This window comes from Raphanus sativus, chromosome 3, assembly GCF_000801105.2.
Source record: "Raphanus sativus cultivar WK10039 chromosome 3, ASM80110v3, whole genome shotgun sequence".
In the NCBI taxonomy this organism is placed as follows: domain Eukaryota; kingdom Viridiplantae; phylum Streptophyta; class Magnoliopsida; order Brassicales; family Brassicaceae; genus Raphanus; species Raphanus sativus.
Window position 1 is genome coordinate 14,708,000 of NC_079513.1, and position 24,603 is coordinate 14,732,602.

At 36.0% G+C, this 24,603-nt stretch overlaps 3 protein-coding genes and 1 pseudogene across 3 annotated transcripts; all 4 read left to right on the top strand.

Moving 5' to 3' along the window:
- Positions 1-599: 599 nt before the first annotated feature.
- On the top strand, positions 600-2,670 carry LOC108844194 (eukaryotic translation initiation factor 2 subunit alpha homolog). Its single transcript, XM_018617415.2, has 7 exons — positions 600-1,049; positions 1,396-1,452; positions 1,525-1,611; positions 1,694-1,840; positions 1,924-2,028; positions 2,171-2,269; positions 2,364-2,670. Exons 1-7 carry the CDS (start codon positions 669-671, stop codon positions 2,517-2,519), a joined length of 1,032 nt encoding a protein of 343 aa, XP_018472917.1. The 5' UTR covers positions 600-668; the 3' UTR covers positions 2,520-2,670.
- Positions 2,671-6,003: 3,333 nt separating this feature from the next.
- LOC130509053 (probable methyltransferase PMT23) lies at positions 6,004-8,812 on the top strand (annotated as a pseudogene).
- Positions 8,813-16,318: 7,506 nt separating this feature from the next.
- LOC130509602 (uncharacterized) lies at positions 16,319-17,094 on the top strand. The gene is made up of 2 exons (XM_057005757.1): positions 16,319-16,653; positions 16,723-17,094. The coding sequence occupies exons 1-2, from the start codon at positions 16,403-16,405 to the stop codon at positions 17,054-17,056; spliced, it is 585 nt and encodes a 194-aa protein (XP_056861737.1). The 5' UTR covers positions 16,319-16,402; the 3' UTR covers positions 17,057-17,094.
- A 2,791-nt stretch (positions 17,095-19,885) lies between these two features.
- On the top strand, positions 19,886-21,508 carry LOC108824477 (probable transposase-like protein At4g04430). Its single transcript, XM_057005967.1, has 5 exons — positions 19,886-20,162; positions 20,236-20,362; positions 20,423-20,734; positions 20,811-21,023; positions 21,116-21,508. The coding sequence occupies exons 1-5, from the start codon at positions 19,918-19,920 to the stop codon at positions 21,428-21,430; spliced, it is 1,212 nt and encodes a 403-aa protein (XP_056861947.1). The 5' UTR covers positions 19,886-19,917; the 3' UTR covers positions 21,431-21,508.
- Positions 21,509-24,603: the final 3,095 nt, after the last annotated feature.

Here is a 24,603-nt window from a genome sequence, read left to right on the forward strand (position 1 = left end):
AGATAATGGCTAGCTAGTTAACACCTAAAAATCGTGGTAGCTATTTCTTTAAACTATATATTTTGGTCAGAAGAATGGATCATAAGTACTCTTTTGCTATACCTAGATGCATAGAGGATCGGCATAAGCAACAGCTTAGTTGCATTTAAAGTTGAGATCATCCAAGGTCCCAAATGTCTCTTATTCAATAGGCATGTGAATATGACTTGAGAATAGGTTAAAAAAGATTATAATGTCTGTGATAATCTCTAGAAACCATGGCGTTTCGAATCAGATGCTTCTGCAGCCTTTTCGATTTTGTGAGGTATAACTTTTTTTAATTTTGCAAGAGCCATAGACTTATATGACACTGAATCTGGTACGAGAACCCACAATGATGACCGGTTCAGCCTGGTCCTATCCAAGTACACCCAAAAAGCTTACAAATATTGATTCACCGGTTCGATATAAATATTTTTACCTAAACCAAAAAATGTTGACTCAAACCCAATCATATGATCCGGTTAAAATAAAACCAAAAAATTTAGCCTCTAAACGACACCGTATTCACCTTCCGAGTTATCTAAAACGACGCCGTTTCAAGTCGTCTTCCTCGTCTCTTATCTGCCTCTGATTGATTACTCCCTCCGTCGCGTAAAACCCTAATTCCCATTTCCCCTCTTTCAACCATGGCGACTCCTCCGAATCTAGAGTGCCGGATGTACGAATCCAAGTACCCCGAAGTCGACATGGCCGTAATGATCCAGGTCAAAAACATCGCGGACATGGGAGCCTACGTGTCACTCCTGGAGTACAACAACATCGAAGGCATGATCCTCTTCTCCGAGCTCTCCCGCCGTCGGATCCGGAGCGTGAGCAGCTTGATCAAGGTCGGGAGAATCGAGCCCGTCATGGTCCTGCGTGTGGACAAGGAGAAAGGGTACATTGATCTGAGCAAACGCAGGGTTAGCGAGGAGGATATACAGACTTGTGAAGAGAGGTATAACAAGAGCAAGCTTGTGCATTCTATCATGCGTCATGTTGCTGAGACGCTTTCTATTGATTTGGAGGTAAAAATAAAATAGAAAAAATTCGAATCTTTTAGTGATATTGATTGTGAAGATTCTGTATATAGTGTAAAGTTGCTACCTTTATGTTGTTATGGTTAGACCTGAAGCCGTTATAATTTTAGTGATTAGGTCTCTTCATGTACAGCTATTATAGTTTTCTGATGTAATCTTTGATTGTACAAATTCTTTTATCTAGTGTAAAGTAGCTTTCTTTGTGTGGTGGTGATGCTGCGAGTTAGAAACTGTTATATCTTAGTAATTAGATCTCTGCATCTGCAGCTATTATAATTTACTGATGTAACCCTTGATTATACATTGATGTGAGTTTTTTTTATTTTTTTTGCAGGAGTTGTATGTGAACATTGGTTGGCCTTTGTACCGTAAACATGGTCATGCTTTTGAGGTAAGATCTTGTTAATATAGCCTTTTATTGCATCCCCATCTCAAATGTTTTTGTTTGTTTCTTTTTGTTCAGGCTTTCAAGGTCTTAGTGACTGATCCTGATTCTGTGCTGGGTTCCCTCACCCGTGAGATCAAAGAAGTTGGGCCTGATGGGCAGGAGGTATAGACTTTTCACTTGTTTTGTTTTAGTTGTTAGTAGAAACTTCCTTTGATGCTAATGATACTAGCCTTCTTCTTTGCAGGTGACCAGGGTTGTACCTGCTGTTACGGAAGAAGTGAAAGATGCGCTTGTGAAGAACATTAGGAGGAGAATGACACCACAGCCAATGAAAATCCGTGCTGATATCGAATTGAAATGTTTTCAGTTTGACGGTGTTGTTCACATTAAGGTCGTAAACACTTTGTGGATTATTTATATAACATATGAAAAGAATACAACAATGATTCTTAACACTTACTTGCGTTTTTTCAGGAAGCCATGAAAAAGGCTGAAGCTGCTGGAAACGAAGACTGTCCTGTTAAGATTAAATTGGTTGCTCCACCTCTATATGTCCTTACTACTCAGACTCTTGACAAGGTTAGGGAATCTTCTATCTTGAAAATCATGATTGGTCAATACTACTCTTGACAAGGTTAGGGAGTTTGAATGCTATGCTCTGTTACTTGTGTCCCATTTTTTTTTCCTGATCTTCTAAGGCTATCTATAATGTAAATAACAGGAACAAGGGATTGAAATTCTAGAGAAGGCCATAGCAGTTTGCACTGAGACAATTGACAAACACAAAGGCAAGCTCGTCATTAAGGAGGCACCTAGAGCTGTGAGTATCTTTCTTTAGTGTTGAACCATCCCAAGAACTTGCTTACCTATATTTGTAAGAGTTTTTATCTCTTGTCTATCTATGGTTTTGACAGGTGAGTGAAAGAGATGATAAGATGCTGACAGAACACATGGCTAAGCTAAGAATGGACAATGAAGAAATCAGCGGGGATGAAGAAAGTGGAGAAGAGGAAGAAGACACGGGGATGGGCGAAGTTGATATCGATGGTGGCGCAGGAATCATTGAGTAGTCTTTTCTTTTAAAGTAGAACACCACCAAAAAGATTTGTTTTTTGTTGTTGTTGTTGTTGATACGAATGTTATTTCACCCGTTTGAGGGGTTTTAAGTATCAAACATTACATTCATGATCCTATAAAGCTTTGATTATTTTTTGGGTTAAACATTGTTACCCAGTTACTCCATTACCAACGTAACACTTTGCCTTGGTTTAAATCAATCAATATAATTGTGTTACTGCAAGTTTAAGAAACGATATCAGTCACAGAATAAGTGCAAGCATCTACTGCTGGCTTTCTTATTTCCACTATATCAATAAAAGAATGGGAAAAATGTTAACAAATCCTCAACTTTGCGATTTGGACCATTATAATCTCCAACTTTCAAATAACCACAAAAATCACACATTTATTATCAACTATCTAAAAACCTATAATTTTTCGTTTAATGGATATTTAAACCCGATGTTAATTACACTAACTAAAACTCAGTTAATTCTCGTCGTTAACCGCAACAACGCTGTGTTTTGTCGATTAAAAAAACACATCTCCTCTCATTATTTCTCAAATCAATTTGGGGTTTTCTCTCAATCACGAATCCTAAAACACGAACCATCACCAAAAATCTTCGACGAACCAAATCGTAGAGAGAGGAGATGGGTAATCAAAAGAACAAGAAGTCTCGACAAGAAAAACTCGGTGGTGCCAACTATGTAGCGTTTATGTCAGCAGCATCGGGACAATCTCGTGGTGAGTTTCTCGGAGAATCATCCAAAGCCATTGGGGCCAAAAGTGGATCGAAAAGAAAAAGTGGAGTCGACGATGTAGGTAAGAAGAAGAAGATGTGATTTTTAATTGACAAAACACTGCGACGTTGTGATTAACGAATAGAGTTAACTGAGTTTAAATGTTCTGTCAATATAATTAACGCCGGGTTTAAATTGATTCATTCAACGAAAAATTAGAGGTTTTTTAGATAGTTGATAATAAATGTGTGACTTTTGTGGTTATTTTGAAAGCTGGGGATTATAATAGTCCAAATCGCAAAGTTGAGGATTTATTTAACATTTTCCCATAAAAGAATCATTGCTTTTGTTTGTTTTCTTAAATAAATGGGCTTCCATTTCAAATGATCAGTAACATCTCATATAACAAAGAGAAATCAGTAAACACATGTCTCCCCCTGGGTTTAAAATAGCGCTTCAACCCGTGAAGTGACAGAAAGGTCAAAGTCGCCTCAAAGCTATAGCGTCGCTTTAGCTCGCCTCGCCAACTTAAAGCATAGGCTAAACCTGCACGTAAAATTAGGGGTTAGCACATAAAAATCATTCATGTTCTTTTATTCTTTATAATTATCCTAAGTAGTAAAATTAAAAATAAATAAGGCTCCAGAAAACAAAACTTAAAACAGAGAATTAATCTCCATAAAGTGTTCAAGAAACAAAATCAAAGCCAAAAAAGTCTTAAACATAAAATCAAACCAACATAAACATTTTTTTAAAAATGTAAAATAAGTTTTGATAGGAAAAGTTACCGATTAAGTCGCCTAAGCAGTGAAGCGTAATGAAGCGTGAGTCTTCTAAAGCGGCTTGAGGCGAGGTTGAAGCGACGCTTACTCGAATTCGCCTTACTTCACGACTCTGAGGCGGTGACCCCCAAAACAAAGGTCGCCTCACGCTAAGGCGAAGTCTTAGCACGCTTTTTTAAACCCAGATCTCCCCTCGAGAATAAAAACTGATATCAGAACACCACATGACTTTAACTATTTATGTATCTTAAATCTGTTAAAATTTAAATTAGTAATACTTCAAACAACAAATTTGTCAAATCCTAACTTTTTTTTTGTCAAATTTTTTTTTGTCAACTTTGCATCTAGTCAAATTTCTCTTGCTAAATAGATACTCATCACATTTTAATTAAATAAAAGGTGGATTTTACTAAAAGTAGTGATTACATATTTAGTACAGAAAAAGTAACAGGTTAAATGCATCATGGTATTGTAAAAACCTATATGTCAAACAACTGTAAAAATAGTAAAATACTAAAAGGTCTTGATGACAATCCCATCATAAAATTGTCTTTGAGGCATATTTTTTCGTTTCTTATCTTCTGTTCATGTCTTGTCCTATTATAAAATTTTCGTTGCAGCGTTTTCTTTTATTTCCATCTTCTGTCTTGTCCATTTTCCCAAGCAAGATTTTCACCAGCGATCTGTATACATTTAAAATCAATTTTCTTTCTTTAATACTCGGTAAATATTCATTAATTTATATTCTTTACCGTTCTTAGGTTAAGAGACACTAAAAGATCACCATCACTCTCTTCAGTGTCTACTATAGCACTCTCCAATCGGTGATTACCCTATGAGAAAGATTATTATAGATATATGTGGAGATTCTAATTACATTATCTTCAAAGAAATATGCCAACAAAACTTACCGTGGCTGGATCATAAGCTGCGATAATAAACCTTGTCCATTCAGAAGAAGCTGAAGATTCTTCATAGTACCTTATTATCAAAGACAGGCTAACAGTACTCTCTGGAACAAATGGAAGTTCTCTCTCGGTGCCAAAAAAACTCTCTGAAACAAATGGAAGTTCTTGAATGTATCTCATGCTCCTCTTTTAAGTCCTCAATTGGAAAGTTCTCCCTCAGTGCCAACAAGACTCTCTGGAACAAATGGAAGTCCTTGTAATACAAAGAATGTCATTTTAAAATTTAAAAGTAACATATTTATTTTTAAATTTAATATTCTTTACGTTTCAGAATGATTCATATTTTAGGAAAAAATTGTTTCTAAAGATCTATATTATACATTTTCAGTGTATGTAATAATCGGCAAATTGTAAACTTTAAAGACATTAATTATATTTATTGAATTTTGATTGGTTAAAAATCATAGAAAATAGATAAATACAGAAAATATTGTATCTATTATCAGAACTTTAGTGTTTTTAATAAGCATAAAAACTCTAGAATATATATTATTTTGAAACGGATGGAATATTAATTACAAAATGAATTGATCCTATGTATAATTTTATTATCTTAAATACTATTGATTAAATATATATATATATATATATATATATAAGATTAATTATTTAAATGTAAATATATTTAATCATTTTATTAATATGTGTGAAAATATCAAATCGAAATTCTTATTAAATGAAAATTAAGAAATCTTAATTGAACCCATGTATGAAAAGTTTAGTCAGTAAAAATCATGTTTAATTGAAAAGTAAAACTGTAAAAGTTAGGATAGCGGGTCTGTGAATTTATTGGCTACATTTGAATATTGAGAATTCGTTTATTAATTTTCATATATTTAACTAATTAAAAATTAAAACTCAAAAGGCATACATAAAACATAAAATTTTCTAAAAAAGATTCATTGTCAAGAAAAGGAAAATGAAAAAACAGAAATAAAAGTATTCGGACATAAATTGCTCTTTTTTACTCTTGTCGGTGCGTTGCGTTTAAAGTAAAAACAAAACTCAATGATGTTTGCTCTCTGCCAAAATCGAAATCGAAATGTGAAAGCTGCGACTTTTGAAGCTCGCTCAGCTCAGCTTCTTCTTACCTGAGACACGGTCTCGTTACTTGTCTCTCTCTCTAATGATCCATCTTCTTCAATGGCGATCTCCGTACAGCAAGTCGTCGTTATACTCCTCACCACTCTCCTCATCGCCATCACCTTCTTCCTCTTCACCTCCGACAACCTCAGATTCCCTCTCCCTTCTCTCTCCACCGACTACACACCACTCCCAAACCCTCGACTCCTCCTCAGAAGATGAAGATGAAGCTCAACGCTTCCCACAACCACCACGAGGATGAGGAGGTGATGAAGTGGGATCTCTGCAAAGGCGCTGAATCTGTCGATTACATTCCTTGTTTGGACAATCGCGACGCCATTAAGCAGCTCAAATCGAGGAGGCATATGGAACATCGTGAGCGGCATTGCCCTGAACCAACACCTAAGTGTCTCGTGCCCTTGCCGGATAACTATAAGCCGCCCGTTCCGTGGCCTAAGAGCCGTGACATGGTGAGACACACATCCTCTTCTTGTTTTTATTGGTGTTGATATTGAGATATTCTAGCTTTAGTTCGCTATGTTGTTTAGTTAAGTCCTACAAGTAAAGCCCACTTGAGTATATATATTCAGTTTAGTGATAAATTTTAAAGCTCTATCACCTGAAAATGCAGAGAAGAAGTTGTATTAGTTCCACATGAGTTCAGTAATTTTTGAATGATCTTGGTACTATTGGAACTTTTGGAACATTTCTTTAATTGTTTTTTTCTTCTTTTTTTTGGTAAAATATTGAAAAGTTATAGCTTTTGATCTGCTTGTTCTGAAGATAGTTAATTTAGTTCAGTTCTGCAAGTAACCCGTTTGAGTATGTCTTCAGTTTAGTGCTTAAATTATAGAAAAGATCTTTGTTCAGGCTCTGATGGATTCAGAGTTTAAGGCACAAAGAAAATTATAGCTTTTGATTTGAAGATAGATGATCTAGTTCAGACCTGCAAGTAAACCGTTTGGACTGTTTGAGTATGTCTTTAGTTTAGTGCTTAAACTATAACTATGGAACTTTCTGTGGAAAGGCAAGAAAAAACTTCAAAGCTTTTGAACAAAACTTAATTTTAGTACCAAGAGAAGTTGTATTAATTTACATGTATTGCATGATCTTGTAGGTAATGGTATAACAATGTTCCTCACCCCAAGCTTGTTGAATACAAGAAGGAACAAAACTGGGTTAAAAAGGAGGGCGAGTTTTTAGTGTTTCCCGGAGGAGGTACTCAATTCAAATACGGAGTCACTCACTACGTTGAGTTCATCGAAAAGGTCTGCACTTTTTTTACTCTTCTCTCCCCTGTTTGTCTGGATCAAAACCATATATATATATTCATGCTACATTCATTTCAAACTCCACAGGCGTTACCGGTTATCAAATGGGGCAAAAACATAAGAGTTGTGTTAGATGTTGGTTGTGGAGTCGCTAGCTTTGGCGGGTTTTTACTAGACAAAGATGTCATTTACGATGTCGTTTGCCCCTAAAGACGAACACGAAGCTCAGATTCAGTTTGCCTTAGAACGAGGGATACCTGCAACACTTTCCGTCATTGGAACGCAACAGCTTACTTTCCCGACCAATGCGTTTGATCTTATCCATTGCGCACGTTGCAGAGTCCATTGGGATGCTGATGGTAACAACACTTGTCTCCTTTCTTTCTCTCTTAACGCTGCTTAAGCTTCAAGGCTTCACGGTCATTTTCGGTTTGATTTTGTTAGGTGGGAAACCGTTGTTGGAGCTCAATAGGGTACTCAGGCCAGGAGGTTTCTTCATATGGTCCGCAACTCCTGTTTATCGAGACAATGACAGAGATAGCAAGATATGGACTGGTTGGTAACAGTCTTGTTCTTGAGATTTGGTTATATACAACATTTGGGTCTTGATCTTTATGCTTCTGTTTTTGCAGCATGGTTTCTCTGACTAAATCCATTTGCTGGAAGGTCGTGGCAAAGACGGTTGACTCCTCAGGGATAGGACTCGTGATATATCAAAAACCAACTTCAGAATCTTGCTATAAGAAACGTAACACGCAAGAACCACCTCTTTGCGTTAAAGAGGAAGTGAATGCTTCATGGTATAAAACTCACATAAAAGTATGTGTGTATGTTCACCCTTTCATATCCCTTTTTGATTTTTTTTTTTAAATCTTAGGTATGCTCCTCTCCGCCAATGCATCTCCAAGTTACCGAGTGGAGGTGTCCAGACTTGGCCTGAACTTTGGCCTAAACGGCTTGTGAGTGTTAAACCTAAAAGCGGTTTGGTTGACGTGGAAACATTCAAGAAAGATACAGAGAAATGGTCAGAGATTGTATCTGATGTCTATCTTGAACGTTTAGCTGTAAACTGGTCAAGCGTGCGGAATGTGATGGACATGAATGCCGGTTTTGGCGGGTAAGTTTACATTTATGTGAAACTTAGAAAAAGAGAATCCTGCTTTTATTACAAAACCAGAACTTAGACTTAGTTACATGTTTTTTTTTGGTGTGATAGGTTTGCTGCTGCTCTTGTAAACCGACCTCTGTGGGTGATGAATGTTGTTCCTGTGGATAAACCTGACACTCTCTCAGTCGTTTTTGATCGTGGCTTGATCGGAGTTTACCACGACTGGTGTGAGTCCTTGAACACTTACCCTAGAACATACGATCTGTTGCATTCCAGTTTTTTACTTGGGAGATGTCACACAAAGGTAAGCATTAACTTGTTTTGTTTGGTATGAATTTTTTTTTTGGGTCACTGTGTAGCTCAAGTTTGTCCCAAGAGATCATGTTTGATACCCTAACACACAGACCATTTGTTGATGGTATTAGGTGTGAGACTGTACGAGTGGTAGCTGAGATTGACAGGGTGTTGTGAGACCAGGAGGGTACCTTGTGTACAAGACACCATGGAAACGATAAAGAAGCTTGAATCCATACTTGGTTCGCTTCATTGGTCAACCAAAATATACCAGGATCGATTTTTGGTTGGTCGGAAGGGATTTTGGCGTCCCATTAAACCTGAGCTATGATTAGTCAGTCAATAAAAAGAATCAAAAAGTAACAAAGTAATTTTTATTTTGTTATACTATCCAGATTATATACATGTCGAAGTATAGACTACCCATTATGAATGAATGTGAGGGGATTTTGTATTTTTTTTTAAAACTCGAAATCCAACTTTTTGTTAACCTAATGGATCTAATACAATCAGATTGTGACCATATTACCTCAGAACATGCTTTAACCACAATGTGACGAGATGATGATATAAGTATCACCTAGAAACATTGATTTTTTATCAACACTACCATATTATATCATCTCACCTAGTCGTTTTAACCACATAGTTACAAAAGACAAGATTTAAACAGTAAGTCGGTTCAAAAGAGAACTGTTTATATGAGCCACAAGCTAACATTTTAGAGTCATAGTTTCTGTCTATTAGCGAGATTGAGTCAGTCTTGACAAAATGATTGAAGAATTGTATAGTTGACTATATTAAATGATTTAAGAACTGTGTAGTTGACTATATTTCTTTTATAATCGATCATATTCAAGAAATATGAAATTATTTTCATATTTTTATAAGGGAAGAAAATACAGAAAGAAAATATACCTAGTAAATACAGAAAGAAAATATAAACTTTATAAATTTCAGAAAATCTACATTATAAACCACAATCTAAACAAAACCTAACATATAATCCCTAAAACTACTAATCATATACTAATATTACAGAGATTTCTTCTATGCATATACTCATCAATATATGACCTTTTCCATGTTCAAATATAAACTATTGTCAACAATCTTTGTCCTCGATTTTACACTAGATTGCGAGTTCACTTGGTAAGCTAGCTATTGTTAAAGAATAATTAATAGTCCTTCACTTCTTGTTTTATCCAAGTTATTACAATTCTTTTGTGTATAGCTAGCTTGCCAAGTGAACTCGTTTTTTTGGTACTAATTTTCATATCCATGTTATATAATTTGACATCGTTTGTACGTGAAATGCTATATATAATGTAATGGAAGATTTGCGCATTATAAGTTTGTCTCCATGCAAGTGAAATTGTCTCTGCCAACCAATCCAATGTTTGGCCACATGAAAGCTTTGGCAAACATAAAGACAAATTCTATCTTTTATAGATTCAACTTTACAACCACTCTTTACAGTAATTAATAGGCAAAATATTCATAATCTTGATCCGATTCGTTTTTTCTGTTCGCTGATTCGATTCATTATCCGTTTTAATTTGAACAAAAAAAATCAAACAGTACATAACTTTATGAAACAAATCAAATACTGATAAGTAAATATCCATAAAAACAAAACATAAATAATATTAATATTTTAAGAGCGGATATTGAATCCGATCTTATTATGTTTATGTATATACATATATTTCAGTAATTATATATATATATATTATATATATATTATTGTTATATGTTATGTAAGGTTTACAAGATTTGATTTATTAAATTGATTAATTTTACTTATTAAAACTTAAAAGTAAATTAATTTTAACTTTGTAATAAAATTAAATTTAAAAAGTAAATAAATTTCATTTTGTGATAAAATATTAATTATTTATATAATTTTTCAATTTTTTAATTTATCTTTAAATTTTTATTTTATTTATATGGATCAAATCGATTATTATCCAATTAAAATATAATATTTTCTGGATATTCGGACAACAAATATTTGGATAGGTACAGATCTGATTATATCGGATAATTGATTATTCCGTCAAATGGATCGAATAATAAATACTTCCAAAAATCTGGAAACTACCCACCTAATTAATTATGATCGTGATATCATAAGAGGTCGGCGACCGGCTTTACATGTTAGCACTCAAATCTTTCTCACTTCCTTGTTTGTATCTCAGTGTAAATTAGTATATGAAAATCTTTTGTGTATATACGTATATATTTTTATGTGTGTATAGGCAAGGGTTCTGAAAATGTAAACATGAGAATATCAATGTATATCTTCCGTTAAGTCAAAAAAAAAAATGTATATCTTCCGTTCGCGTCATTTTCAGTGGATTTTTAGCTTGGTTTCACATTACATATGATGTATGACAACAGTCACAGCGTTGTTATTTTCATGCTGAAAATAAGATAATTCAGCCCCGTCCAACATTCTTTCTAGCTACATTATATTCGGCTGTAGACACAAAATATGGTTGTCAGCAAACTTTTATGTAAATATTACTGATAATGATCTTTCAACCAAAAATGTTGTAGTCAAGTCATTTCGGTTTAATGTTCAATTTTATAATGTTATAGATTTACATTTCATTTATACAAACTTCTTATAAAGGTTATCTCTGAATAAAAAGAAAAGAGTATCATGTTACATAGTTTCATAGGCCATTGTAATGGAACTCTTTATTAGAGAATTAATCAGAAATTGTATTTTTAGTTTTAAAAAGGTATCATGTTCATACAATAAGTCAACTAAGTTCCATAATTCCATTGCACTAGAAAACAGGTATTGAAATTGCAGTTAGTTAACATAATTAAAAAACATTTTCCATTTGGTGCCTTGTGGGGTTTTCATAGCAAAAAATATATATAACAGGTAACAGAGGTAAAAATTCTCATATCTGATCTAGATGAAACTCGAGTAATAATATATATAAACACATGAACTAACTTATTCATTACCAATTGATTTTGAAATGGAATTTATGAGACTAATTAACATGATAGTAGAGTGAGAGTCCACTTGTGCCGTACATGTATATTAATGTCTCAGTGATATTATAAATTTAATTGTGAGATTCAGCTTGAATTTTTCCTAAATAAATCATCATCCATGTGTTACGAATCTCACTCTTAAATAAGATAACATTTCAAGTAATATACGATGAAAATTATATAGTTTATCGATTGAACTTGAGTTCAAATTTGAACACATGAAAGGATATGAAAATAATATAATGCAAAATGAAATCACTAGTGTTCCAAATAGTATTTAAAAATGCAAGATGAATACCACTAAAACCTACAATCATTTCATTTTAGTTATATATAATGTCACATCGGTAGTTCTAAAGGATCATAAATAATATGTAAGATTTACATAGGTGGACAATTTCTCTTATCACCAATTGATTTTAAATCGAACGTTTATCTACCTTAATATGGTATTAAAACTAGGGGCGGATCTAGACACATTTACAGTTGGAGCACAATGTTAAAAGCATCAAAAATAATATTAGATTGGGGTCACTTTTAGTATTTTTTTCATAAAACTATATAATATCTAATCAATATACTTAAATTATTTAAGAGAAAATAAAAAGAGTAGGAGGCACAGGACCCCATACCGGTACGTTTGCGTCCGCCACTGATTAAAACCCGATCCACTTAGTCTAATCCGATCCACATCGATCTGTTCTAAAATTGGTTCATCGATCTTTATCCGGACATTCCAAAATTAATACTCAAAGAATCATCATTTCAAAAAAGCTTTTTTGGACACAAAATATTTTTTCGGTAATTGGAAGAGATCCTAAGTAATATATAAAATAGATAGACCATTCTTTTTATCATCAATTAGTTTTAGATTGGAAGTTCATCTACCTTAACGTATAATTTGGATTTTATACATTGTAAAAAAAATTGACAGTATCAAATGACTTTTTTATCAGATTATGTGAAGCAACTATATTTATGTTTGGTGATTAAGCTAAGAAGCCACTACGTTTCTTTTTTTGGTTCATTGTTTAGCTGGCAAAGTACTTAACATGATTAACAATGCAAGCAATCTTTATATATCACTACAAGAAAACAGCATTTTGGCGAGGAAAGTTAACGAGGAATATAATCCTCGTAAATGTACGAGGAACTTACGAGGAATTTACAACGAAAGAAATAAACCTCGTTATTTTCTCGTAAACTAACGAAGATAACATTTCGTCGTAAAGCCCACGTAACTTTACGTGGTCTTTACGAGGAAATACATTTTCCTCGTAAAAACCACGTAAAGCTTGCATTATCTTTACGAGGAAAACTGGAAATATAATTTCCTCGTTAAATCAACGTAAATTTACGTCACCTTTACGAGGAAATGATATACGTGAACTTAACGAAGAATTTTAAAGCACGTTTTTTTTTGCTACCTACCTTTTCCTCGCAAATTCATCGCAAAACTTCAACTACCAGATTCGAAAATTTTCTATAAATATGGAAGTTTCAACATCATTTTAAACACACCAACAAGAAAAAAAAGAAAAACGTGAAAGGAAAAAAATGTCAGGCTCTGGGATGTCTACGAGTTGCGGAGGTGGATGTATATGCATAGAGATGCTAACGGGGAGAGTGACGAAAGAATACATTGCGGGACTGGAGACATTTATGCATCAAGCAGATTCCACACCGCTCGCCCTAGAAAGCGGTAAGATGTTCTGTCCATGTCGGAAATGCAACAATTCGAAATTGGCAAATCGTGAAAATGTTTGGAAGCATTTAATAAATAGAGGTTTCACGCCAAATTACTATATCTGGTTTCAACATGGAGAAGGTTATAATAATTATGATCAGAATGAAGCTAGTAGTAGTAATAGCAATTTTCAGGAAGAACCGGTTGCTCTTCATTTGCATAATGAACCTAGTTACCATCAGGAGGAGCAGATGGTAGATTTTGATAGGGTTCATGATATGGTAACTGATGCATTTGTAGCTCATGATGAAGATGAAGAACCTAACATAGATGCAAAAAAGTTTTATGAAATGTTAAATGCGGCGAATCAACCACTTTACAGTGGTTGTAGAGAAGGTCTCTCTAAATTGTCGTTGGCTGCTAGAATGATGAATATTAAAACTGATCACAATCTACCTGAAAGTTGCATGAATGAATTGGCAGACTTGTTCAAAGAGTATTTGCCAGAAGACAATGTGTCTGCTGATTCTTATTATGAGATTCAGAAACTGGTGTATAGTCTTGGGTTGCCTTCGGAGATGATAGATGTTTGCATCGACAACTGCATGATCTACTGGGGAAATGATGAGAAGTTAGAAGAATGTCGATTCTGCAAGAAGCCACGATTCAAGCCGCAAGGACGGGGACGTAATAGGGTACCGTACCAAAGGATGTGGTACCTACCAATTACAGACAGATTGAAAAGATTGTACCAATCAGAGCAGACTGCTGGAAAGATGAGATGGCATGCCGAGCATACTCAGACGGATGGTGAGATGACACATCCATCAGATGCAAGAGCCTGGAAACATTTTAACAAAGTATATCCGGAATTCGCTAGCAATATCCGGAATGTGTATCTCGGATTATGCACAGATGGATTTAGTCCATTCGGAATGTCAGGGAGACAATATTCATTGTGGCCAGTCTTTCTTACGCCATACAACCTGCCACCGGAGATGTGCATGCAACGGGAGTTGCTATTCTTGACCATATTAATACCTGGTCCGAAACATCCTAAAAGGTCGCTGGATGTTTTCCTGCAACCACTGATAAAAGAGTTGAAGGATTTGTGGTCAACAGGGGAGAGGACGTATGACTGCTCAACGAAGACGAATTTCACGATGCGAGCGATGCTTTTGTGGACCATAAGTGACTTTCCTGCCTATGGGATGTTGTCGGGATGGACTACACATGGGAGATTAGCTTGTCCATATTGTAATGGAGCGACAGATGCGTTTCAACTGAAGAATGGGAGGAAGACAAGTGGTTCGATTGTCATCGTAGATTTCTTCCCATTGGCCATCCGTACCGAAGAAACAAGACATTGTTTAGGCACAAAAGGGTTGTGAGAGACACTCCTCCTCCATATTTAACTGGAGAAGAAACTGAAAAGCAACTCGATTACTATGGAGTTTTGGAAACAGTTCCTCGTGGTGGTAATTGGCATGTTCCCCCTAATATGCCTGATTCTTACGGTGTTCATCACAACTGGCACAGAAGAGTATATTTTGGGAGTTGCCATATTGGAAGGATCTTCTTCTGCGCCACAACCTCGATGTGATGCATATAGAGAAGAATTTCTTTGAGAACATCATGAATACAATATTGAATGTCCCGGGGAAGACAAAAGACAACATAAAATCAAGGTTAGACTTGCCGGATATTTGCTCAAGAAGCGAGTTACATATAAACAGCAATGGGCAAGTTCCTGTTCCGATATTCAGATTGTCTTCAGAAAAAAAGTCGGTGTTGTTCAACTGGGTAGCATCAGAAGTGAAATTCCCCGATGGGTATGTTTCAAATCTGTCTAGATGCGTTGAAAAGGGTCAAAAATTCTCTGGGATGAAGAGTCATGACTGTCATGTCTTTATGCAACGACTACTTCCCTTTGCTTTTGCGGAGCTACTTCCTACAAACGTACATGAAGCACTTGCAGTACTATATTTATTATGCAGTTATTTTATATATAATGATTTAGTTTGAAATATATATGACTAATATGTGTATAATTGTTTTTGGAATATACAAGGCATTGGAGCATTTTTCAGGGATCTGAGCACCCGCACCCTTAAAGTAGAAGTCGTGGAACAGCTTCAAGAGAACATTCCCATCTTATTGTGCAACTTGGAGAAGATATTTCCTCCTGGGTTTTTTGACGTAATGGAGCATCTAGCTGTCCACCTTCCATATGAGGCATTGCTTCGTGGACCTGTACATTACGGATGGATGTATCAGTATGAGCGAGCCATGAAATATTTGAAGGGAAAGCAAAGAACCTTGCAAAGGTTGAAGGTTCTAATTGCTGGAAGTTTGACGGAAGAAACTTCTCACTTCACATCGTACTACTTTGCGTCAAAAGTACGTACTCGGAAAGAGCTCCAAGGAGATATGATGATGGTGGTGTCGCGCCAACATACGCAGTTGCTGGTGTTCCAGACATCTTTAGCCAGATTGGGCGACTGGGTGGAAAATCAAAAGAGGTTTGGTGGTCGAGTGAAGAAGACGCTCATAGTGCACACACCTATATTCTACTTAATTGTGAGGATCCATTGATTCGTTATTTGAAAGGTAACATAAATGGACACGTATATATAAATTAACACATATATATAATTGCCAAATATTAATTAATATAAAAAGTGATTTTACAGCCTATTTGTTTCACAAGTCGAAGAAACATTCCCTGGTATATCCACAACTGACGTAGACAAAAGGAAAGATCAACACTTTATAAAATGGTTGAAGAGTCATGTATTAACTCAAACTCTTTATTCATAAATGATTTGTATTTTAACGTTCACTTTTTTTTTGCAGGTTGATTTTGACGACGATGCAGATTATCCTAAGTGGTTACATGAAGTAATTCAATCTCCACATGTAAAGGTCACCACTTCACAGATGTATTTCACACGAGGCTATACTTTTCACACATATGAGTATGGTAGACAGCGGGCAACCAGTAACTATGGAATATGTGTGAAAGGGGAAACCGATTTCTACGGTATCTTGACAGAGATTATCGAAGTGGAATTTCCAGGGATATTGAAGCTGAAATGCGTCCTCTTCAAATGTGAGTGGTTCGACCCCGTCGTCAACAGAGGTGTTCGGTTTAACAAATTCGGTGTAGTTGATGTCAATGGTGGAAGAAGGTACAACAAATTCTTTATTTGGCATACATGAGTAGAATAAGCTTATTTCTATGTTTTCTTTATTTTCAGGTACAACAAATTCGAGCCTTTCATCTTAGCTTCACAAGCAGATCAAGTTAGCTACCTTCCATACCCTCGGATGAGAGAATCGGGAATAAATTGGTTATCCGTGATCAAAGTTACACCTCGAGGACGAATCATAAGTGGAGAAGAACCACCATTGCAAGAAGAACAGATAAATGAAGTCGAGGAACCTGAACAACAAATTGATGACATTCTTCTCATTGATCCGCATAATCATGAGTATGAAGATCTTACCGACGATGGCACAGATGAAGCTGTTGAAGACGAGTTTAATGAAAATGATGATGTTTCTAGTGATGACGAAAATGTATCTGATTGATGTATTTGTGTTTTAATATGATTGATTTTCAGACTTAATGCATGTGATTCGATTATAAAAAAAAATATTGAGTTTGAGGTTTTGAATGAAAAATAAATGATTGAGGTTTGGGATTGGAATATGAAGAGTAGAAGATAGGAAAGATGGTGTTTGTGGTTTGGGGTTTTGATTTTAGAGGTTTAGAAAGAAAACCTCGTTAATTCCTCGTAATTTACGAGGAAATAACGAGGAAAGTAGAAAAAAAGAAATACACGGGCCTCGTTAATTCCACGTAAGCACAAATCGTCGTAACGACCTCGTAAGCTTACGTGGAATTAACGAGGCTTCTTTTTTTTTTTATTTCCTCGTTATTTCCTCGTAGGTTTACGAGGTTTTAACGAGATATGTTGTCTAAACCCCTAAACCCTAAACCCCAAACCCCATCTTTCTTATCTCTTTTGTCTAAATCCCAAACTCCAAACCCCATTAATAATTTTATAATTTCAAAAGATTATATTTTTAAATCTTCAAAAGATTATATTTTCAAATCTTCAAATGATTATATTTTCAAATCTTCAGAAGATTATATTTTTAAATCTTCAAAATATTATATTTTCAAATCTTCAAATGATTATATTTTCAAATCTTCAAATGATTATATTTAAATAAATAATTTGATTTTGTATAAGTTTAAATTAGGAAGAAGAGATTGATATTAGAATTTAAAGAATTGTGATTATAAATTTTGAGGTTTGAAATGTTAAGAATATTGAGTTTGAGGTTTTGAATGAAAAATAAAGGATTGAGGTTTGGGATTGGAATATGAAGAGTAGAAGATAGGAAAGATGGTGTTTGTGGTTTGGGTTTTTGATTTTAGAGGTTTAGAAAGAAAACCTCGGTAATTCCTCGTAATTTACGAGGAAATAACGAGGAAAGTAGAAAAAAAGAAATACACGGGCCTCGTTAATTCCACGTAAGCACAAATCGTCGTAACGCCCTCGTAAGCTTACGTGGAATTAACGAGGCTTTCTTTTTTTTTTTTTTGCCTCGTTATTTCCTCGTAGGTTTACGAGGTTTTAACGAGATATGTTGTCTAAACCCCTAAACCCTAAACCCCAAACCCCATCTTTCTTATCTATTTTGTCTAAATCCAAAACTCCAAACCCCATTAATAATTTATAATTTTCAAAAGATTATATTTTTAAATCTTCAAAAGATTATATTTTCAAATCTTCAAATGATTATATTTTCAAATCTTCAGAAGATTATATTTTTAAATCTTCAAAATATTATATTTTCAAATCTTCAAATGATTATATTTTCAAATCTTCAAATGATTATATTTAAATAAATAATTTGATTTTGTATAAGTTTAAATTAGGAAGAAGAGATTGATATTAGAATTTAAAGAATTGTGATTATAAATTTTGAGGTTTGAAATGTTAAGAATATTGAGTTTGAGGTTTTGAATGAAAAATAAAGGATTGAGGTTTGGGATTGGAATATGAAGAGTAGAAGATAGGAAAGATGGTGTTTGTGGTTTGGGGTTTTTGATTTTAGAGGTTTAGAAAGAAAACCTCGGTAATTCCTCGTAATTTACGAGGAAATAACGAGGAAAGTAGAAAAAAAGAAATACACGGGCCTCGTTAATTCCACGTAAGCACAAATCGTCGTAACGCCCTCGTAAGCTTACGTGGAATTAACGAGGCTTTCTTTTTTTTTTTTTTGCCTCGTTATTTCCTCGTAGGTTTACGAGGTTTTAACGAGATATGTTGTCTAAACCCCTAAACCCTAAACCCCAAACCCCATCTTTCTTATCTATTTTGTCTAAATCCAAAACTCCAAACCCCATTAATAATTTTATAATTTTCAAAAGATTATATTTTTAAATCTTCAAAAGATTATATTTTTAATCTTCAAAAGATTATATTTTCAAATCTTCAAATGATTATATTTTCAAATCTTCAAATGATTATATTTAAATAAATAATTTGATTTTGTATAAGTTTAAATTAGGAAGAAGAGATTGATATTAGAAGTTAAAGAATTGTGGTTATAAATTTTGAGTTTTGATATGTTATGAATATATGAAGTAGAATATAAGAAAGATGGGGTTTAAGGTTTGGGGTTTAGAGTTTAGAGGTTTAGAAAATAACCTCGTTAATAACTCGTAACTTACGAAGCATTTACGAGGAACAGAAAGACGGGCCTCGAAATTTCATCGTTTTATTTGGGAGGGGCCTCGCAATTTCCTCGTAATGTTACGAGGGTTTTACGAGTAACAAAAAGACGGGCCTCGCTAATTTATCGTTTAGTTTGGGACGGGCCTCGCAATTTCCTCGTAATCTTACGAGGTTTTTACGAGAAAGAGGAACACGGGCCTCTTTAATTCCTCGTAAACTTACGAGGAAATTGCGAGACCTCCGTAACTTATATATACAACCTCACAAACCTCACACTGTCCATTCCTCCCAACTTCCTCTCCACTTCCTCCCCATTTCGTCTCTAACTCCTTTCCCATTCCTCTCTCCTCCGAAAATGGTAATTTCCTCGCCCCCTTTATTAGTTTAGACAATTTAGATAGGTGGTTAATTTAGGTGGTTAGTTTAGAGAATTTAGATAGGTTTACGGATTTTATGTTTGTTAGATAGATTTTTAAATTATTGATGATAGCTTTTTAATTATTGATGATCATAATCTCAAAAAAATATATTTTTGCAGGTTCGCCAGCGCATGCTTACTGCTCACTACAGGGAGATATTCGGTGAGCCTGGTAGTCAGTTAGACCCGCCAGGTTCTTCTTCAGGTGCCGGCGGTTCAGGTTCTTCGGATCAGGAGTCTGTTCCGAGACTCAGCATTTCTTCCCTCCGATTCCTCCTCCGATGGCTCAGCCTCAGCCGATGGCTCAGCCGATGGCTCAGCCGATGGCTCAGCCGATGGCTCAGCCGATGGCTCCTCCGGTGCCTCCTCCGATGGCTCCTCCTGAGATCCCCGCCGCTGTTCATCCCGATCTCATGGTGCCACCTACTGTTCCCTTCTCGCAGTACACTGTCGAGGATATTCTTGGTATGCCAGGCAGAGCTGGTTTACCAATCATAGACCCCGACAGACCCGACGGGACTTTATGGTAAGTGTATTTTTTAAATAATTATTTTAATTTATAACTTCATTAAATAATTTAAATTTTCATTTTTTTCCAGGTTTGGGGTTGACAATTCCCTTGCGACAGATGTAACCGAGACGATTAAAGGTTACTTCTCCATGGCGCATCCAAACTGGAAATTGACGCCGATCTACATCCGAAAGACGTGGTTCAAGATTTACGCTGTAAGTAATTCTATTAATTAATTATTTTTTTATTAACTAATTATTAATTTTTTTTTGCAGCAAAAGTATCATTGGTCCATCGGGGTCAGTGAGAGAGTGAGGAAGGCGTTTTACGAAAAGGCGCAAGTTCGCTTGTCGGACACGGTTTGCAACTGGAAGGGTGCCTGGATCGTCAAGGGGTACACCCGTGGCAAACCCGCTGAGCTTACCACGGATGTTTGGGACGGCCTCATCCGTTACTGGAAGGATCCTAACTCCATTAGGATCGCAAACATTTGTGCTGCCGCCCGTAACACGGTAGACGAGCACGGTAACGGCCCGATGCTACACTCTACGGGCCAAAAACCACATGCCGGTGTCCGTTTGAAAATGGTACGTAATTAAATATTTAATTATTATTTTTAATATAATTAAATATATTTCTAACAATTTTCTTAAATGTTTTTAGGCCAAAGAGTTGGGACGTCTCCCGACTCTTCCGGAACTTTACGAGCGGACCCACAAAAACAAGGCGGGCCAGTTTTTAGATGGCAAGTCCGAGCAAATCTACAACAACGTAATTGCTCGGGTTGAAGAGCGCCAGACTCAGCTGACCCAGCAGTCCGGCGACGGATTACCAGTTACCTTATCCACAACTGAAGTGGATAAGATTTACGAGGAGGTAAATTTTTTAACATTATATCTTTTTAATTATTAATTGATTAAATTTCCCTTTTAAATTTAACTAACAAATATAATTTTTTTGTTTTTAAGGTTGTCCCTAAGAAAAAGGGACGTACGTTGGGGATCGGTTCCGTCAATGATGTCCCGAGAGCGACATCATCTTATGCTCAGAGACAGACCGAAGAAGTCACTCAGTTGCGTTCCGAGCTGGGCGCGACCAAAAGCCGTGTGAGTGGACTCGAAGCCTTCATCGACGTTATAGCGTCCACAAATCCGGAATGGGAAGCTTTGTTGAGGAACATGAAACAACAAAATCCCATTCCAGGCGAGTCATCGGGCACACATAACGAGGAGGATGTTACGAGGAGGAGCGAGGAATTCTACGAGGCGATGAACGAGCCTTAGTTTTTTTAGTTTTTTTTCGGTTTATGTATTATAAAATCCAAAACTTAATTATATATAAAATATTTTGTTGCTTGTGAATTTTATTTAAAATTTATTTATAAATCCAATATTTAAATATTTTTATTTTGTTAAATTAATAATTATTATATTTATCAAATAATATTTTATTAATTCGAAAAATGGAAGTCTACGAGTTATTTACGACGAAAATGTTTCCGAGAAATTTACGAAGAAATGCTTTCGAGGTTTTTACGAGGAAAGTCTTTCGAGGTCTTTACAAGGAATGGCTTTCGAGGTTTTTACGAGGAAAACCTTTCAACGATTCTACATCGATTTTACGAGGAAATCCTTTCAAGGATATTACATCGAATTTACGAGGATATGATTTCAAGGATCTTACGTGTAAGTAACGACGCGTGGTTCACGTGGTTTGTACGAGGAAACTAGGCGAGTGATTTACAAGGAAAGGGGGCGAGGAACTTACGACGAAATATTAACTTCGTCTTTACGAGGAAATCGAAACCTCGCTATTCTACGAGGAAATGGCGACGAATCCTTTTTTACGACGGACGAAAAACGACGAAAGGCTTTTCCTCGTTAATTCCTCGTAAACCTCCTTTTACGAGGAATTAACGAGGAAAATGGCCCTCGTTAATTATTTGTTTTCTTGTAGTGTATGTACGAAGAATAATGTACTAACAATCTAGCATACTATTAGATACTAACAACATGTGAAAGCAAGCGTAGGAATTCGGAAGTATCACTCTATTTTTATGAAAAGGGACCGTAGCTACTCGCCCAGTGCTCAAGAGGGGGCCTACAATATACTTGTGGATGGATAATATGTGAATGTGGTTTGGGTACACCCAAATTATTTATTTTTTATTTTCATAAGAGAACAAGGAAATTAAGAAAATAAATATTGACGAATAACGAAAATAGCTACGAAAATATATACAACTTGTCATAAAGACAACAACATTAGAGCTCTAGATCGGAACCGGCGGTCGGACGGCGTGTGAGCGTCCGTGCCGTCGCCGGTTCCTTTTTCTTTCTGTCAAGGTTTTCCGTTTTGCCGCTTCTCCGCCTTTTCTAACGGGTAGTTTTGTTTGAGCTCTGGATTGGTGCCATTCTCTTCGGTGGCTCCTCGCTTGGAGGGAAGACGCTTCCGGTGGAGTCCCACGGTGTGAGAAGATTGGCTCGCAGGTTCGAGGTTTGCGTCCGGGAGATGGAGGCTACCACAGATCCATCGCCGCCGGTTCTTCTCCGGGAAGTGGAGGCTCTCGCAGCTCCGCCGCCGCCGGTCTTTTGTCGCCGTGACGGGGAAACTTCTTCAGATCCGCCGTGCTCGGTTCTAGTCTCCGGGAAGAAAGGCTTTCACTGCCTTGCGTCGCCGGCTCATGGTCCCTAGTCTTTTAGGGTTTAGTCTATTTTCTTTAGTTAGCTTTTAGTTTCTTTGGTTTGTGTTCTTGTTGGAGGAGGCGGAAGCTCCCCGACGGTAAAGATGGTGTAGTTGGCGGAGTTCTTTTGGGTATGTGCAAGAAATGGCGGTGGAGGAGATATCGCCACGGAGGCATTTTGCCTCTCTCTCCGATTCTAGAGACCCATGGTAGTAAAGATGTTCGAGGTGAAGATCGACGGAGACTTGGTGAGCTGGTGTGGTCCGGCAATCCGCGTTCTCGGTCTCCGGCGGTGAAGTAACAACAAGCGGTGCCGTCAAGTTGCCCCTCGACGTCGAGGATGACGCCATGTGTCCCTTCAACGAACAGATCGATTTGAGAGGCGGCGGTGCGCGGGTGTTGAGATAAGATTAGGGTTTCTGCAATGTGGGACGTAGGGTTTCAGGCCCAATTGAGAAACCATTTTGGCCTGTTTATTTTGTGGGTTTCGGTTTGTTGTATTAGGATTTATAATAGGCTTGACCATTTCCTTTTATCATTAATGAAAAAAAAAACTCTTGAGGAAAAAAAAAAGCTATGAAAATATATTATCTGTTTTACTTTTACCCCTTGGCTGCCCTACGCCTTTTTGAAATCACGTACTGATCAATCGAAAAAGAAAAGAATTATTTAATGACAATGATTTTGTCTTTGTTTTATACTGACTTTCGTCATATTAATTGGATCTTTTATCAACTATAAGTTCAAATGAGTTTACAAATTGCAACATATGTACAAAAGAGGTTGTTGTATTTTTTGTATATACTTCGGTAGCTATAAAATGTTACTTGAATTTAGTTACTGTTGTCCTGGAGAGCATTCATTTGAACTTCGTCTCCCTAGTGCAGATGTACGTGCCAGGGAACTCTAAGATTTTTTTTTCTTTTTTGCTATGCACCCCACATTTCTGATTACATTTTAAACTTTTTAACCCTTTAAGTGTTTTTTTGACTAAAAACCCTTTACGTGTTACTTTAAAAAAAGATCTGATCTTGTATTCATCGTAAATGCACAGTTAAGTTGTGAAAGTAAACACAATCCCAAGAAGAAGAGATATGTCATAGCCCTGTTTGGAATCGCGCTACGCGCTATCCGTGCGGCAATCTCATGCCTAGCGAGTTGTCGAAAAATCGGGATAAATTCGGGGTATACACGGGGAATAATTTTTAATATATTTTTAGTTTAAAATATATAAAAAATTCATTAAACACCAAAGTATATCATAAATCATAATTATTATTATTTAGTTACATTAATACAGAAAAAGATCTACTTAATTAATACAGAAAAAGATCTACTTGATAACGAGAAGAAACAAAAATACAAAAATTGTTATTAGTACATGCAAATTAAAAGTATAAAGAACTATTATTACAACTAACGGACTAGGCTTATGAATATTATAACTACCTGGGCCTTTAAAAACTAATTGAAAATCGTGAAGTCAAATTGAAAATATCATCTTCTTCGTTTGGCAACCACCAGACATGACAGAAACCACCACCCGTTTCAGTCAGAAACGATATCATGTTTACAACTTCGAATCATATGTTTATGCAACACTTCCAGTCTCATTTTTTGAGAATCACGCTATTTTAGTGATTTCAAGTGAACTTTGAGATTCCGAGTTTTCACTTTGTATACGCCGCGTTATGCAATTCTACGGTCCAAGCGGACATAACTCGCCTCACCGTATAATGATACCGATCACCCCTAACTCGCCACGCTACAGCT